Below are 17,854 nucleotides of genomic sequence, written 5' to 3' on the forward strand. Positions count from 1 at the left end.
AGATACCTGGAGGTAAGATTACTCAGAGAATATTTTCATTTTTAACAATTACCTCATCATGCATCATCTGTCTAGCCTATCTTCACTTTTCAGACTCTGTAGAATTTATCATAGGAAAAGACTTCAACTTCTAATTATTTTTTTTGTATTTTAATTTTTTTCCTTTTGTTCTCAATATGTTTGTGCAAGCATCATTGATTAAGTGCATGTTCTCTTCCTGCATAACCCTGGGAATATAGTAGATGCCTTCAGTATACCAAGAAACACAGATTTATGCTAGCAGGATAAAAGCTAACCGTAGAGGTTAAGTTTGGCTTCACAGGATTTGCCTCCCAGGTTATAATTTCAAAGGCCCAGTGTGTTGTTAGGGCCAGAGCTCTTTTTGATGGATAAACCCCTAATAGCCTGAGACATAGTAACAAGGGTAAAACTAAGGTTACTATGCTGTTCTACTTCAGGTAGTGTGAGATTCACTAAAAAAATTTGCAAGTCAGGGAGAATGTGAAAGCTCAGCTGGCAGTTGATAGTTTTTTTTTTCCTCTCTGTGAAGTCTGCAGCTTTTTTCTATATATAAGCAATCTATTTGAATGTGATGAAGCACTAAGGTTTCACACACTTAAAGACAAGTGATAAATTGAAATGACATGGCTCTGTTGCTAGTTTACTGTTGAAGTAATCCAAATACCTTTTTAGTTTTTGTTACTGTCAAATTAATTTGTGTAAAATGTGCCAGGAGAGAACTCTAAAAGCAAACCAGGGAAGAAAGATATCCCATTATAATCTTCTATTTTAGTCCATGACTTACTTCAGGCTGCAGTACATCCTGAAAATTCAAACTAAAACATAGATGTAAAATAAGCCTTCCATACAAACCACACTGCATGTAAATGCAAATATAAATGATCAAGACAGTATCTTTACTATTTTCTTTTTTAAGAATATAGTTCAAACATGAGATGAATGCTACAACAGAAATACAAGATTTTCTCCTACTGTTATGTGAGTTGCATCTTTTTCTATGCACAATGCAAAGTACAGAGTTTTGAACAAATTTGGAAGGGAAGAATGAATATTAGAGAAGGGAAGAGATATGAGCTTTGTGATATGAACTTCATTTCTAATTTATGTACTAAAATCCATTTCTTGAACAAGTTTCCATTGTACAAACATACCTGTTTTGCACTGGTATGTGTATAACTAGTGGGGCTAGTAGACCACTCAGCAATATAAGGAAACAATGAACTGTAGATTTTTAACAAATGCCTTTACTGTTCTGCTTCTTGAAACTTAGATACTGTGACAACAGAAAAGTACTTATGAAAGATATACAGGAAAAGTCTCTCAGAGAACCTAACAGTAGGAAGATGTAAGAGAGTTCTGAATGGGATCCAAAGTGAATAAAGGACATTTCTTCCTAACTCAATATTATTAAGCGTAAACATGAAGACTTTATTCTCTGTTAGTATTTTTGTCTCGTTCAATCTAAATATTTCTCATTTAAAAGCTAATTGCTTTGTAACACTATCAAATTCTTTAATTGAAATTACAATGGTTTCTTTGAAAATTTATATGAACAAAAGTTCACAAACATTTTAATAACTATGAAAATTAGATTTATTCTTTACATGGTTCCACTCACTAAGTATAATCAGAATGAATGTTTTGAATTGAGACCTTGTGCTTTCATTGATGCATGAAGAACTCTGAGGGCCTCTAAAATTCCTCTGATAATACATAACACTTAACAGCATATTTGAGTACAGATATTATGAATATGAAATAGTTTCTAAAGTCCTGTAGTAGTAGTAGTTCTTAAGTCCTATAGTACAGGATTTACCAGAAAACAATACACACCTCAGAGAAAACAGTATATTGAGCTTGTCAAAGGGGAGTGTTACATCTCTTCACAGCTTGAGGATACAGAGAACACGGCAGTTGCAGCAAAAGCAGAACTTTTGGGGTGGTCATGCCAAATTTCACTCCCAAGTGCATGTTCATTTTTTTACTCTTCAGTCTGGAAGAGTAACACAGGTATTTTTGACTTATCCTATGTGTGGAAACCTGCATTTGTAGCATTTTGAAGAACAAATTTCAATTAGTGTCTCATGGTTGTGACAGAATTAAAAGAGTCTTGAAAAAAAATGGATCCTGGAATGCCTGTGTCTAATCTCTAAAACTGTAAAAAACATCATCTGGTGAGCTCTTTCCACTTGCCAAAGCCTCTGAAATGTGAAGGTGAGCATTATATTAGGTGGAGCTATAACCTGCCAAGGAGCAGTCATGGAGAATTTTGTAGGTAGTCACTTCTTCTGATCCCTCTCCTTTTTCAGTGTATTACATCTTGTTTTGGTCATAGGCTTCCCCTGGCTTTCATTAGAGGTAGTGTGTACATGGCCAAAATTCAGTGTTGGATACCAGTTTCACATCTGTTACAGAGTAGTCCAGAGTCTGTGATTTTGGCATCTAAATGATACAAATCCTGGTTTTTAATAAGTTGCAAATTAAACCTGAATTTTAATTTTCATAATGTGAAAATATGTGAATATGATTGGGCATAATACAGAACTGAAAATACTAAACTGCTAAGATGATAGTACATTTAAACTTTCTGTTATTTCTTTTGTGCATTTTTAGTGGAAGGAAGATGAGATTTTGGCTTTAAAATTTCTGACTGGCTAAACTACAAAAAACCTGAGTCCTGCTAAGGTGATCCAAAAGAAAAATTGGGAAGGTTTGTAGCTCTTTGCTTTCCTACCTTGGTTGTCTACAAAGTCAAAGCTGTATTCTACAAATAATAACTCCGGCAGTGTTGACTAAAGGTTTTAATAAGTTACCCCCTTTGTTTAAGTACCCCTTCACATACATTAATCCCATGGCTGTAAAGCAGTCATTGTGGGGACCATTTACTATGCTCTCAAGAAAGATCATGAAGTGACCCATCCAGAAAATAACTGATCATTCATTTTACCATCATAGAATACTGAGAGGCTTTTTTATTTATTATTAGTTTAACTGATGCTGCACAGATTTTTGTTACTAAAATTGCATGACTTCCACCAGAAGTGGAAGTGTTATTTTGCAGAGTTGAAAATTTGTCTCTTCTTTCTTTCTTCCTCATTCTTTCAAATAATTGATCAATTATTGATCCATGAGCCATGATTTAGAGTGGAAATTGTTCATCATCTTCAGATTTATACCTTTGCTAGGAAAGAAATATCAGATCTTGTCATCACATCATGGTAACTACTACTGTGGTTTCCTTCTGCTCCCATTGCAAAAAGTGATATCTCTCAAATATGAGGTGTACAAGTTAACAACCCCCAAAGCTTGTCATCTGGTCTCCCAGCTTCAGGAAGATATATTGCATGGAAGAAGAGACAGCATTGGTACAAGCTCTAATAAATACATATTTCAGAATAGCATTCCTTAAAATTATATTGGGACAGATCACCTGGGGTAAAAATAAAATTTTGCAATTAGAAAATGTGATATTGAGCAACAGATCTTGCAGCTTGCAGGCATTGTTATCAAAGCTCACAATCAAAAGTTTGCATGGGACTTATCCTCATGAGCACAGAGGGCTGATGATCACATGATAAGAGATTTCTGGTTTGCATCAAATGCAATGAAACACATTTTCAATAATTCCATCAGGACATAAATTACAGCTACATAAATGGTGCGTAAGTGAAAGAGGAAATACCAGTTTTCCTATTATACACAACTCTTTTCTAAATCTCCAGACTGACAAGAGAAAAACAAAAACTGTGCTGGTTCCTGAGTCTGACACTGAGTTGCAGGAGCTCTTAATTAAAATCTACATAAAATTTCAAACCTTAATAGATGCTAATCTGCAGTGCCCAAATCCTCAGAACAAGTAAATGAAAAGAACTATACCCAACTTTAATTAAGTAATATTATCTCAAATAACAATCAAGGGAAGAGGAATATATTTTATTATTTGTTTTGCAAACCTATTTGCTACTCTGTTAGTAGGCATTATCCCTCTCACCAAATGTAAGATTCTATGGAAATTACCTCTGAAGAATTATTCTTATTTGTCTCTTCTGCAGTGAAAGAGATAAATAATAACTTGAAAATTCTGCTATCAATCTGAACATTTCTCTGACAAGATCATGATTATGTGTAATCAAAAAAATTATTTCTGTACTTTTATAGTCTGAAATAAATAAAAAAATAAACATGTCCATTACAATTGTATTTTTCAAAAAAAGCCCACACAGTTTGGAAAATGCTTTGATTGCTTGGATAACAATCAGGAATTAAATTGCTTAACAGCAAAAGTTCTGCTTAATTAAAAATTTAAGTTTTTACTGAATCATCTGTCAACACCAGAACCAGCATAAATGATTCAGTTTGAACTAAGGTGCTTAATTTATTAAGTCTTTCAAAAAAAGAGATAGAGAAAAGACACAACATAAACAAGAGAAGCAGTCTGAAACATGCAGGCCCTGGACTGTATTAAAAAGATCCTATAGACATAAAATATATAAAAACAGATGTTTGAGAGATCAGGATCCTAGTCCAAATCAGATTTAGCTAAAATTAAATATTGTTATTTACTCCATAACATAACTATAAAGTCCAAAAAAAAGTGTTAAAAAAAAGTGTTTGCTGTTAATATTTGAGGAGAATTTTGAACATGGCCAGGTTAGGAAAATTCATGACATCTAGTATATTTTCTAAACTATTCATTTTAGAATAGAGGGAATACAAATAAAGGTTTGCAAAGAACTGTTTTGACAATCTAAAATGCAGTTTGATGGCCTTGATAATCCTCTGAGAGACTGCAGCAATAGAAAATCAAATTTACTATTTTCTCTCTTGATAAATGTGATTCCATCCGTGTTAACACGTAACTTTTGTCAGTTTACTGTCTAAATGCTAAATAAAAGAGTACTGACAAAATAAAAATCATTTTCCTACATGCACAGACATATAGGTAGGAAGGGACACCTGGAGATTACCTTGTCCAGCCTCCTACATGGGAGGACTCAGCCAGCTCCGGTTGCTCGGGGCTCTCCAGGCAGACCTTTTTGCTATCTCTGAAAATGGAAATTTTCCTAACTTTTTTAGCAACCAATGCATGACTTTGCCATAACGAAAAAACCCCAAACTTAAATAACTTAATGTCTGCTCAGAACTTTGGGTGCTGTGGCTGCTGTCTCTGTCCCACGACTCCGTGTCTCAGGAGTCTGGCCCTGCCTCCCCCGTTCGCTGTGCAGCAGCTGGGGACAGCTCTGATCTCTCCTTGCAGCCTACCCACCCAGGGCTGAGCAAAGCCTGCTCTTGAACCTCTGCATGGTGAGCTACACGTCTGTCACAGGGGCCTTTCTCAGGGCTTATTTACCAGCTCTTCTGCAGGGAGTCCCCAAAGCACACTGTCCTGACTGCACCAAGTGCATGGAAAACATCACTTCCCTCTAATAATTCATAGAAGTACTGGTATAGTATTCATCATGGTTCAATAACGTTTTGCTTCTAAATGAAAAAAACATACACTTGTAAATAAATACATATTGGTTTGCATATTCACTGCCATACAAATACACATTTTTAACCTTCCAATATGATGTGCAATCATGTAAACAAGGTGCAGGAGTAAAATAGTCTTATTTTAGAATTGGGACCTTTAATGACTTGAGTACTTACTACACCAAAGCATCTATCATACCCAAAAATGGAATCAGGTAAATAAAATTTCCTACAACGCTGCAAACTAAAATTTACAATTTTTTTTAGTACTCACTGTCTGAGCTTTGACAATAACCCACGTCCAAGAAGGTAAAATTATAAAGAAATAAATACATTGTGGTTTTTTTTCAATTATGTCCTGGCAAATCTTAATATGAACACCAGCATGAATCAAAATTCCCTACATGGTTAAACTATACAGAAGTCAGCAAAGATTCCTTTGTGCTCCATATGCATTAAAACAAGCAAATTTGTTAATTCAATATAGACATTATAATGTTACAAATCCTAAAGCAAGATTATGAAATATAAGGGTATTTCAAGCAGCAGCTTGAGAGAAATAGAATTGTAAGGAAACTGATGAAGGAGTACACAGGGTTTCACAAATGACTATATTTGAATGCAGAGCTGTTCAAATTAGATAATTTAAAATGATTGCATGATTCTGACAGCACTCTGATCACTTCTAATATTTCATCAAATAGATCCAATACTGTTTCAACATTTTTCCTAGTTTATTTCAATATAAGTGATGCCAAATGCAGCTCAGACTACCATTCCTTCCAATGTGGCTGAAAAATTCTTTAAAGGTTTTTGCATTCAGAAATACTAAACATTTGCATTAATAATTCATTGTGCTTGAATTTGTTACATAAATCCTGCTCCATAAGCAGAATGACTGAAGCTTTATCAATGCTAAATAAATTACATTTACAAGTAATAGAGAAAATTAGCTAGAATGCATAAAATAAGACTGGACATAACTAAGACAAAAAGAAAACTTTCTATTGCTAAGAAATAGAGTAGCCTTAACTGAGAGCTTTTAGTCACATGATAATAGCCATATGCATTGGTTTAAAATAGTCAAGCTAAATATTTTACTTTTCAAAATAATTAGGACAGCTATAGGGGACTTTTTATTCCCTATAGTGCAAATTCAGTTAGCCATGATAATTTAATGGACAGTCAAGCCACACAATCTTATTAGCAAGGCTCCCCTTCAGCAGCTCCTGGAGTGAATTGTCATTCTTCACAGAAAAGCCACCATCCCAACTTGCATCTCACATACAGTATTCTCTCAAAGGGACAAGCATATTTACCCTTCGAGCTTTATTTGTCATCAGTCATAACACATAACGTCCTATCTTTTTTATTCACCATAGATTTTCACAAGTTCAAGCTGTGCATCCATGCCATTTACTACTGGTAACTTCATGCTCCACATGCAAAGTCTTTTCTCTGATTGTAAACAGTTCTACCTGTTTCATTTTTGCCAGTAGCCAGAGATAAATAATACGGAATGGCATTGATTGCATATGTACATTACACATCCTGTTTAAACACAGGCTTTATTTCTTCTTTAATACCCAAGAGAGAACTAGAAATGTCTCTGGCCCCACAAGAGTCACACACCACTCTCCAAGGCACATCTATATAGCACAGTGAAGGTGCACTGGTGGCAGTGGTAGCAAAAAGTTAACAGAAGAATCTGCAACATCTGTTAGCAAGTTAATGCAGACAAGTCCCCAGTAGGTCATTCCCAGCCTCCACTGACTCCTTTGTCATCACTCTTCTCCTCACCTCCATAAACTTTAGGAGAGTAAGCACAGATAACTGTTTCTTGTTAAAATCACACTTTCGTATTGTCACCTTTGGCTATCTCTTCTTGACTTTTCTAAACTAAGAAAAACAGTGTTTGGTACTCTGCCATTGACATATTTGTCTTAAGCCTCTTTGAATGGCATTTTGGAGTCAGCAGGTATTTCAAGTCCTGGCAGAGCTCTCTGTGGGAAGTGTGCCCTAGCTATGAGCCTTATTGTGCAATTTAATGCAGTGATGCTCAGTGCACTGCTGGGAGCTGTTAAACTCTTCCCACCTCTTGTCTTAGAGGCTGCTCCATTTCAGGGAGATATGTAATCCCTGCACTAGTTTACAGCTCATATATGAAAGTTTCCCCAGACAGCAAGATCATCACCAAGATGATGTGCCCTCTTAGGACATGTGGCATTCTTTGTTTGCTGTTATGTAAGTAATTCAAAACTGCAGACAGAGATCTGCTTCCTCCTTCAATTGTCCACTGAACCTTCCTCGGAAGATAACAGAACAAATGAAGCAGAGGTACTCTCACTGGCTGCAGACATCTTGGTTTAAATATTTCCTTTCCCAGCAGTAACCTCTGCACTCCACTAGAAGTGTCATATTTCCATTCAACTTACTCTCTAATGTAATTTCCTTATTTTGTGCTTTTGACTACTTGTATTCACTAACAGTAATTACAGAGAGAAAGACTAGATCAGCCTAAAAAAATCATAAGAGGCCACATTCTACTACTGTAAGTAATTTAATTCAGCCATCTTATAGCTGAAAGGGATGATGATTGCCTTTGAAAATCAAATCAAAACACCTAATAAATCCATCATATTCTGTTCAGTGTTATCCTAGTTTATAGTTTCCTAGCCACAGTCTACAGGTTTGTGCTTTTAAATGAAAATGTGGTCAAACAGATAGAAAGGTTTTTCAGATATTTTATTCCATGAACGTACAGTACAGAATAGGCAATCATAAAAATTGGCCTCTACAGTAATGCTAACTAAAAGCAATTTACTTATTTGAAGCTTATAAATGCAAAACTTCTGTCAAAAAATTTAGGCTCAGGTTCAACAAAATTTAGTTTTGAAAATAAACACATTAAAGATGTATTTTTAGGAAAAGAGCTGAGATAGGAATCTGGATAGGCAAAAAGAGATATTTTTGACAGAGTACCGAACCTACCTGTGTCACAAGTTTCCAAGGAAGATAAGGAGGATAATAGCTTTTTTTTGCCCTTACACTGGATTGTACAGGTTTATTCAGAAAGAACTTTCTCCAGAGCCATTAAAGACAATACAAAGCTCTCATTGACTTTACTGCGCTTTTGTTCAGGTCTTATACATGACAGCTGAAAGACCGCCATTAATTGCAAGCCCTAATTTTATAAAGGTCCTTCATATCCCCAGGTCAGAGGCATTTGGAAATATGTAAATGTATAAATAAGAGCATTATAGGATAAAATTTGCCTGTTTTACTTTAAAAATTATGAGAGAGCTTCTCATTGCACATGTGTACATCCAGGAATACATCAGTTATTCCATGCATTTATTCATAACTGTTTCTTAGATACCCTCACAATATTGTTTGGCTAACCATCTCTGCACTGCTGGCTGCCAGCTCTAAGCATTTAATCTACACACAGTACAGTTTATAATGACTTTTCCCTTGAGTTAGCCAGAATATTGAACACAGAATATAAATTATCACTTTGCTTTTATGCTGATATTATCCTGACTATGGAAGCAAAGACAATACCTGATCTGGCATAAAGTTAACCCTTTAAAATTGTTAAGGAATTTGAAGCAGCAGAGGAGTCTAATACTTCATCAGTTCTTTATAATACCTCCCACATTTCTGATCTAAGAAAGCAAAACCTTTGCCAGGAACATTACTTTTATATTTCCTATGCTGTTGAACTGCAACCCATAGTAAAAAGGTCCATCAAATAGGAAAATTATCAGAATTGAAAACAAAACCAAAAAACTTCAAAAAGTGGTATCTTAATTACATTAGGTATCCATTATCACATCTCTGTAGTATGCCAAATAAGGAATGCTAACCTAATATTATGAAACTTTACTCAGAATTTAGAAACAGCAACAGTCAATTTAACAGAAATCTCTATCCCAGTCCAGATAACTGAAAAAAAATCCAATAATATGTAATTTTTTACCCCTTAAATAATAGTAAAAATATGCAAGTTCTCTAGATGTTTATTGGCTTCTATTCAAAACAGATATTTTCGCTGTTATGAATGGCTTGCAGACTTCCAAACCTGAAATGTTGTCATTACTGTGCAAGAGTTCTAGTGTCATCACATTGCAAGGCTTCCATATTGCCAGAGGTTCGTACCTCCTTGATGGCTCTTGTAGGGCACTCCTCTAGGCACTGACTCTTCCGTATCCTCACAGCAGCCAACTCCCCCCACCCAACCAATTCACTCTTTTATAGCACTCTTCTGATTGGCTACAGGTGTGGCCTGTTAACATCAGGCCTGCTCCTAATCTTTAGTAATTGCTCCAGCAGCAACTCTTTAGGGAATCAGATTACATTCTATACCACCTTCATTTACCCATACTCTATCCCCCTACACTGAAACACATCAGTATTAAAGCAATAGTATTATGTAACCCCTGCTATTCAGCATTACACAAAGCATTTTTTAAAAGACAATGTACAATAGCCATGAATTAATTAATTTAGTCTCGTATTAAAAAAGGTAATTAATATCTAAGTTTTGATCATATACAAAGCTAATAGCATTTCTAATTCAGCACAAATCATAGATATCCTGTTATTTTTCTAGTATCAGTTAAGGTATTAATTTTATTCAAAGACAAAATTAAGCAGAAAGGAAATAGTAAACCTTTAAAATCTTAGTTTAAACATTTTCATTTTATTTACATACTTCAGGAAAATATGTGTCTATTCTTTAAAAATCCTATTTTAGTCTTGTAAATCCATGCAATAACAAGATATTATTTATTTTATAACATTTTTATGAACTAAATAAAGACAATTTAATCAGGCCAAGTTTTGCAGTTTAGAAATTCCCATCTCTCCAAAGGTGCATCTAATTTAGAACTTGATTGGTATCAGGGTTTATGCTTTATCAACCTAACCCATTAGGCCATTACACAGAGTTATTCTCCAAGAGAAAAAAATATTCTAACATCTGTTCTCAATTTGTTTTTCTATAATTTCCTTTTATGCCCCATGTAACTCATTAAGTTCATCTACAAAACATTACTGAGTTTAGCTGCACTATAAATGCCTTTTTTCTATACAATCACATGAATGTAGAAGAAATGGTAGCCACTGAAGAAGAAATGGTAAACACAGTCCACTTAAGTCCCCGATTATTTCTACTGCATCTTCTGATCAAAAAAACCATAATTTTGAAAGTCAGAATTGGGGCACACATCCTAATGTGACACACATTTAACCTAATATCTTAAGCAACCTATATACTAACAAAGAGAGGAAAACTTCTCCATGTCTTACTATGTCTGTTCCTTAACACTACTGCAGTCTTAGGAGAGATTTTTTTTTTCCCAAAAAGTACATACCTTCTGAATGGCTAGAAAGAGTGATTTTAATATTTTAATTCACTTGTGCAAATAATCTCCAGAGTACAGGAGAGCAGTAGAAAATGTCCCAGTAACCTAAAATCTTACATGTGTAGGATGAAAAGAACCTAGAGAACAGTGTGTCCTTCTAAATGCACTTTCCACTTTCTTCTACAGACAGAAAAATTCTATATTTTAGTATTCTGGAGCTAGTTTCAAACCCTGCGATCTCTTCTGTGCCTTCTGCTTGCATTCAGCGATTGCTGTTCTAATTTAATTTGAGAGGAAAATACCTATTTACAGCTGACTTGCCCATAATGTATTCATCAAAGCAATACAAAGGTCATTCTTCCAGCAGAAAGATGAAGAATTCACTGTCAAAACCTGTCCTGCTAGCTCTCAAAGGTGCCATTGCTGTAAGAAAAGTGATATACTATCTGATGTTAGCTAACAATTGATGATTAATGTGAGGCTAAAGACTAGTGAAGGGGATTTACTAATATTTATAAACATCAGTGAATTGAGCAAAAATCTGAGGGTATTTAGATTTACCCCAATATTCTATCTTTCATGAAAGCTGCATTGTGCCTACCTTGAGGATTTTACCTTGTGTGAATTTCTGTGTGAGCTGCTGTAAATCTGAAACCAATGTCCAACTGCTAAGGATTCTTTATGCTCTGAGCCTACATTGGCAATATATTTGTAAGTGAAAAGAAGATTAGTGGCTTTATGACTAAGATTTATGTTGGGAACACAGAGTGACAGAGAAAAGCTTACTAAGGGAGGAAAGAGATACCTGCACAGGATAGACTGACTTAATTCTGTCAGAAAGAACCTCTAAAACTAGACGTTAGAAATCTTGGAAGATAGTAGAAGGAAAATAATAATGAAAAACAGCAGGAAATACAAGCACACAAAAAGTGAGACAAACTAAAAGAAGGCATCACCATTACATAGTCCAAATCAGACAGTGGGCCTATTTTGTATTATTTCCTGAGAACAAATTATTTCAGTTTAATAATTGGGCTAAACTTCAAGAAGCCAGATAAACTCATAAGGTCCTTCTTGTCATTAATTCAATCAGTTAGTGGGATGACTTCTGTATGAAATAGACGTGAAATGCATAAGGGTAGAAAAATCCAGTCTTGACACCTTCCCTGTAACAAACAGTGGGTTTTTAAACAACATTAGAAGAATATTCTCTCTTAAAAAGAGAGAAAAATCCTGCATGTGGAATAGGGCTAAAAGAGTTTGTATTTCCACAGCAGGATACACAGTTTATACAACTATTTCCTGCATGCTAGATTAAGTTAAAACAAGAACAAGAATCTACACAAAGCGTAACAAAGCCAAAACCAAACCCAAACTAGAGTTCAGAGAAAGAATTGACTGTCCTCCTGACAAAAAGATGCACACTTTTACCCATCAAAATACAGATTTTATGGATTACATTTTCTTTTCCTTCAATATGCAAAGAAAATTTAAATATTTACTTTGGGAAAAGTTTTAAATATCTCTACTATTGTCCACTGACCAATTTACCAGTTAACACTTGTTAAGCATGGTTGCAGTTCCCCAATTCTTTATCCCAGCACTGGCACTAAAGCAGGACAAAGTTCCCAGGAGGGAATCATTCCAAATTGTATCAGCTGGCAAAATGTCCTCAGGGAGCATCTGTCAGCTACAGGGAGCTGGCTCACCCTCTGGCTACAACTCCAGCATATTCCTCCAAATTTAAAATCTCTACCACATCCCCTTCCATGTGGGGAATTGAAAGAAGTCCTTATTCTTTTTATAACAGCTAAGAAAAAAACTCAATATTGGCTGACCAAGATATTTTATAAATTTTAATAATTCTCACAAAAATAACAAAACTACACTCACAATCAATTCATACTCACTGTGTTTCACATATGCACAGTTTTTCAGTTGCAAAGCGTGACATACAGAGAATTGACTTACAGGACCAAAAGCGTTGCTGTCAAAGCTGTGCCCATGGTGATCCCCTTCCACCCAAATATGACCGTGTGGAACTTTCACATACTTCTTTTTGTATCCAATGGTTCTAAGCAGAAATGGAAAAAATGGTTAGTTTAAAAGATTTTAAAAACAAACAAACAACTCCCCAGAAACAAAAAACCAAAACATAAACAACCCCACCCAAACCCAACAATGTTTTGGTAGGAAAAATCCACATATTTCCGGGTATGGAATTTGACCTTGCATACAACTCAGCATTAGTTTAAACTGCCTGCACTGAAGTCCTTTGGACTTCAAGAGTGTCACTCAAGTCAAAATATATAAAAATTTTGTATGAGCTGGTTGCACTATCAACTGCTTACTACATTGTTTTGTCAGAAATCACAACACAAGAAAGGAAGAGACTTTCCAGTTAAATATAAATAACAGGTTATTAACTTTACCTCTGTAGCAACAAAATTTTGAACCATCAGATTTTATCTCAGGTAAATATCAGTGAACATTCATATCAGTGAACAGTCATGTAAGGAAAAAGTTTAAGACTGTTTTTCTTCATCAAAAATATACTGTTGTATCTGAACTGGCCTCAGATTCCTGCAATTATTCTGTCCTGGGGGTAGGATTTGTTCAGCTGCCACAAGCTAAACAGGATAAACTTAGAAAAAACCTTTAAGAGAAGACCAAGTGATGAAGAAAAATTACATTGATGCCATCCTCTACAGAAAATCATACTGCTGCAGCATGTCCCAGTATTACAAAATGACAAACTACAGATTAGTACTAAAGCTGAGGTGCAGAGGATGCAAAATTCCTGTATTTAGTTCCCCAAGTAGCTGTCATTTTCACAATGCCAGTCTGCATTCTACCACACACTTCTGCTTTCTTTCAGATGGGACCTGTTATTCTGCAATCATTCACGCAGTGATGTTGTTGTGCTTTAACCCCAGACAGCAACTGTCATGCACACAGAATTATTACCAGGATGAAGCATTTACAGATGGGACTATGAATAGTGATACCTCTTATTTAGTTTTGAATAAACAAATCTGTCCATCTACAGAAACAGACTTTTGATCTAGCTTGTTGCCTCCAGCTGCTCATTACTTTTCACTGTCTGGAAGATATGCCCTCAGAGCAGAAGGCAGAAGGAGCACACTCTAAAACTAAAAAAAATTCAACTGGAGGCAGAAAAGCATCTTCACCAGGAGATTGAGCTGAACTGGGCAACAGCACTAATCAGGGATATTCACAAGTCAAAATAAAAAATATTGGGTTTGGGGAGGCTTGTTTTGGCTGGGGGGGGAGGGTGAGTATGTTAAAAGGATGAGCTAATCAATAACCTAGAGGCCATGAAATATTAGATGAATAAGGAATCCTCAAAAATGCATTCTATTAACTTTGACTATATTAATCAAATAAAAATAATAATTACTTTATTTGTAAGTCACAAAATCTGACTAATCCTTTTTCAAATGGCTAATTTTTGGCAGCTAAAAGGATGAGCATTCCAGTACTATATTCTAATGGAATTCCGCATGTACTTTCATTGAAAGCTGAAAAAATAATAGCCTATTTGCAGAAAAGAAAAAGACCAAGCTTCATTTTTTCTAGAACAGTTCCATATTACACATTATTCAAGACTGAATTCCTAAACCATTCAAAACAAAAACGCAAAACTGTCCTGGTTGGTAAATATATGATTTCCTAAATACAATGAGTACACTATAATAATTCAATTATGCTAAAGAAAGCCATTTATTACTATGCAAATCCTTTTTCTTTTTTCAAGAGATATGGCATACAGTTTGGACAATAAAATTATTTACGTTTTCAGATTTCATAATGCTCCATCTCATTGATAGTTTCTTTTACAAAGTATCATATACTTCACTAGTAAAATGTTTTAAAGTATTGGTTGAGAGTTCATTAATTCAGCTGTTTGATTAGACACTTCTGAAGATTATTAAATGGGTCTCTTCCATCAGTGATAAAGGCAAACAATAGCTAAAAAAATATTTCATTTTCTCTTCCATTTGTCCTCCTGAATGCACAAGAGTATTTTGTGATAAAGTTTTGTACCTTTAAAAACTTCATGCACAAGACTAAATTTCACTCAGAAGGGGAAAGGATTTGAAAGTTAATTCTGCTGGCATGTTTACCTCACAAATGTCAGGAAAATAATATGGCAAAGGCCAGTCAGTGACTCAATTTCAGACCTGACACAATCTCTTATCCCTAAATAATCTCCTCCTTTATTATGATTGGGAAATCACTAAGAGGAGGGAAAAAAAGGTTTTGTAATAAGTACTTAAAAAATAAAATTGGAGGAAAAAAATGGTCTGCATGGATAGGTCTTGCAAAGGTTTTCAGAGATCCTGTGAAAATCTAAGGGTCTAACACAGGTGTTAGGTGTGTTCTTTAAGGCCTAAGGCAAAAAAGAGAAAGATTGCAGAGTGCAATAACTATAATTGGTTTTTTTATTATTTCTAAAACATGGTAAATATGTATTTCTTTTCTACTCTTGAGATAAGCATCATAAACCAAAATATTTTTCTACAACTATGCAAAAATAAAGTCTCTTGTAGTGATTAAAGAGGAATTATATACAAATTCTCATACTGAAAAAAGTGGATTATTGTATACAAGTAGTTTTTACTTAGAGGAAATGGAATTAAAATTTACAATGTTAATAAACATATTAAGGGAATAGGGAAGAAAAAAAGAAATGGGAAAGAAACAAAAGCTGCAGTTCTAATTGTCGACTTTAGTAGATAGGAGTGATACTTCATGAGAATATCCCTTAAACTCAGCAGTTAAATGTCTGCCATTTCATGTATGGGTTATATAAATAATCAAATTTTGCCCACATGTAAGCTCAAAAAAAAAAAAGATAGATTGTAAAAAATAAGTACCTGTGAACAGTAGAGAGGCAAGGGAATCTATTTTCCTAGAGCAATTGCTTCAAAATGTTACCGCAGTATTTGCATAGGACAGTTATCTGGGCACTCTATATTCTTTCTAGCAATACTATTGCACACACTGTCCTGTGGAACACACTGGAATTTGAAAACAAACTTCTATTCGAGATTTTTACTGCATGCATTAATAACAAACTACAGCAAAGGCTCATGTTACAGTGAGCTGGACCATCAGTTTCCTGATATTGGTTTTACTTTTTAAAATTTCATTTTTGAGTTACTCCAGAATAGAGCAATAAAGCATTGCTGCAAACAAACCAGGCTACAGGCTTTAGAAAGCCATGTTTGGTTCATAATGGTAGGTTATTTTTAACTACTCTTGCAGACACTATGTTAAAATTTTTAAAATAAAAAAACACAAACTTGGTTTTCTTTCCTGAGAAGAGAATCCAAATTGATTCATAGTCAGAATTAGTCATTGTCCCTCTCTTCCATGAATCCTGCAGAAATCTCTGACCAAAATTGCAAGGAAAAGAGCACGTGTGTGTGCTGCAGTGGCAATATGGCCCCTGGTCCAAATGTACAAACTACCATCTATTTGTTTCACTAGTTAAACATTTTAGCTGGGCATGCTGAAATAAAACTATTGTCCATCACTTTATGCAATCGTACAAGGCCAATTTACTAACACAAGCATTTTTGAAAAGTGTTGATTCCACCCTTTTTCTTAGGAGAGCCTTGCAGACTGCTATCACATTTGGGGGTTTAGATCTGTGTAAATGAATAACAGTTGTAATGATCAATAGTTCAGTGAAAATAAATACAATTCAAAGTGAAAAAATACTTTAGAATGCTTCTAGAACTCTTTAACAATGGCTGCAAAACTGAAAAATCCTCAAAGCAAATATCAATTTAAAAACACTACTGGTTCATCAGGAATTTTACATAAATTCCTTGTGAGAGGTCTTTGCTACAAAGGAACTGCAGTTAATAATATATTTTGAAAGCATTACAGACTTCTATTTTTCTTTTTTAGTTGAGCATCCTTAGACTCATTTCTCTGACTGACTGTAACCATGACCTCTGTTAGCTCTCACACATGAAGTTTTTAATTAAATTTAGAAGATATCTGGATGAATTCTTAAGAGAAAATTTGCTGTAAGTAATAATTAACTTAGTATTTGTTAATTTCATATCTAGTTCATTAGAATGAGTTATAATTACTGAACAATCTCTTGAACTTCATAAAGCCTCTACTAATGAAGAGTAGTCTTTCACTTTCTTAAATTTACTATCTTATAATAAAAAATAAAAAATATTTCACACCTCTTATTCTTCTCATTTAAATGGTTTGCTTTAGCAATACTACAGGCAAAGACATCAAACTACCCAGATTTTGATATATAGAATACAAACATATGTCAAAAACCATACTGGTGTGAGCAAAAAAAAAAAATTTCAGGTTTTACGGAAGTCTTCGACACATTAGTAATAATCACTGGTGCTGCTGTTGCTCAAACTGTAGTTGAAGTCTCATTGGCTTAAGAACAGGGTCTACCAGAGCTGCAGTTATTTTCTTGTTCAGAGCATAATGGAATTGCATTTATCTTTTTAGACATTTTTACAGAAGTTGGTCTGAAATTCTGATTTACTTTTTTCTTACATATGAGGTACATTTTGAACCTTTGCAAAGTTTTTTTTTTTTTCTCCACAATTTAATAGCTAACAGATGTACTTATAGCTATCCTTGGCTGAGAAATAATTTCAATCTTGACAGTCAAAAATGAGCTCTATATGGTATTCTAACCACCTGCCCACAAGCAAGAAAAATCTGCTTTTTTAGGATGCGGCAGCAGTGCCAAAGCAAGCAACTTGGCTCGGTTAAGCTGGATGAGGAATGATTCCCTTCAGTTTGATTTGACCTTGAGAAATCCAAAGGTCCCAGCAATCTGCATATCTTTGGGTGTCAACAGGGAACAAACACTGTAGATAATGTCGTGTTGGCAGAGGAGATAAAACAAAAATACAAACTCTTTTGTAAAATAGGTAGTCTCTATCACACTCAAGAAGAACTTTCTCCAA

General features: G+C 34.7%; 1 protein-coding gene across 1 annotated transcript in view; it reads right to left on the reverse strand.

The window, feature by feature from the left end:
* IMMP2L (inner mitochondrial membrane peptidase subunit 2) overlaps positions 1–17,854 on the reverse strand; it is a 408,398-nt gene that overhangs the window by 81,437 nt on the left and 309,107 nt on the right. Inside the window, exon 5 of the mRNA XM_030960426.1 lies at positions 12,837–12,939. Coding sequence (XP_030816286.1) covers positions 12,837–12,939 — 103 coding nt within the window. The remainder of the gene's footprint in view (positions 1–12,836; positions 12,940–17,854) is intronic.

The sequence above is a fragment of the Camarhynchus parvulus genome, chromosome 1A (assembly GCF_901933205.1).
Source record: "Camarhynchus parvulus chromosome 1A, STF_HiC, whole genome shotgun sequence".
NCBI classification, from domain to species: domain Eukaryota; kingdom Metazoa; phylum Chordata; class Aves; order Passeriformes; family Thraupidae; genus Camarhynchus; species Camarhynchus parvulus.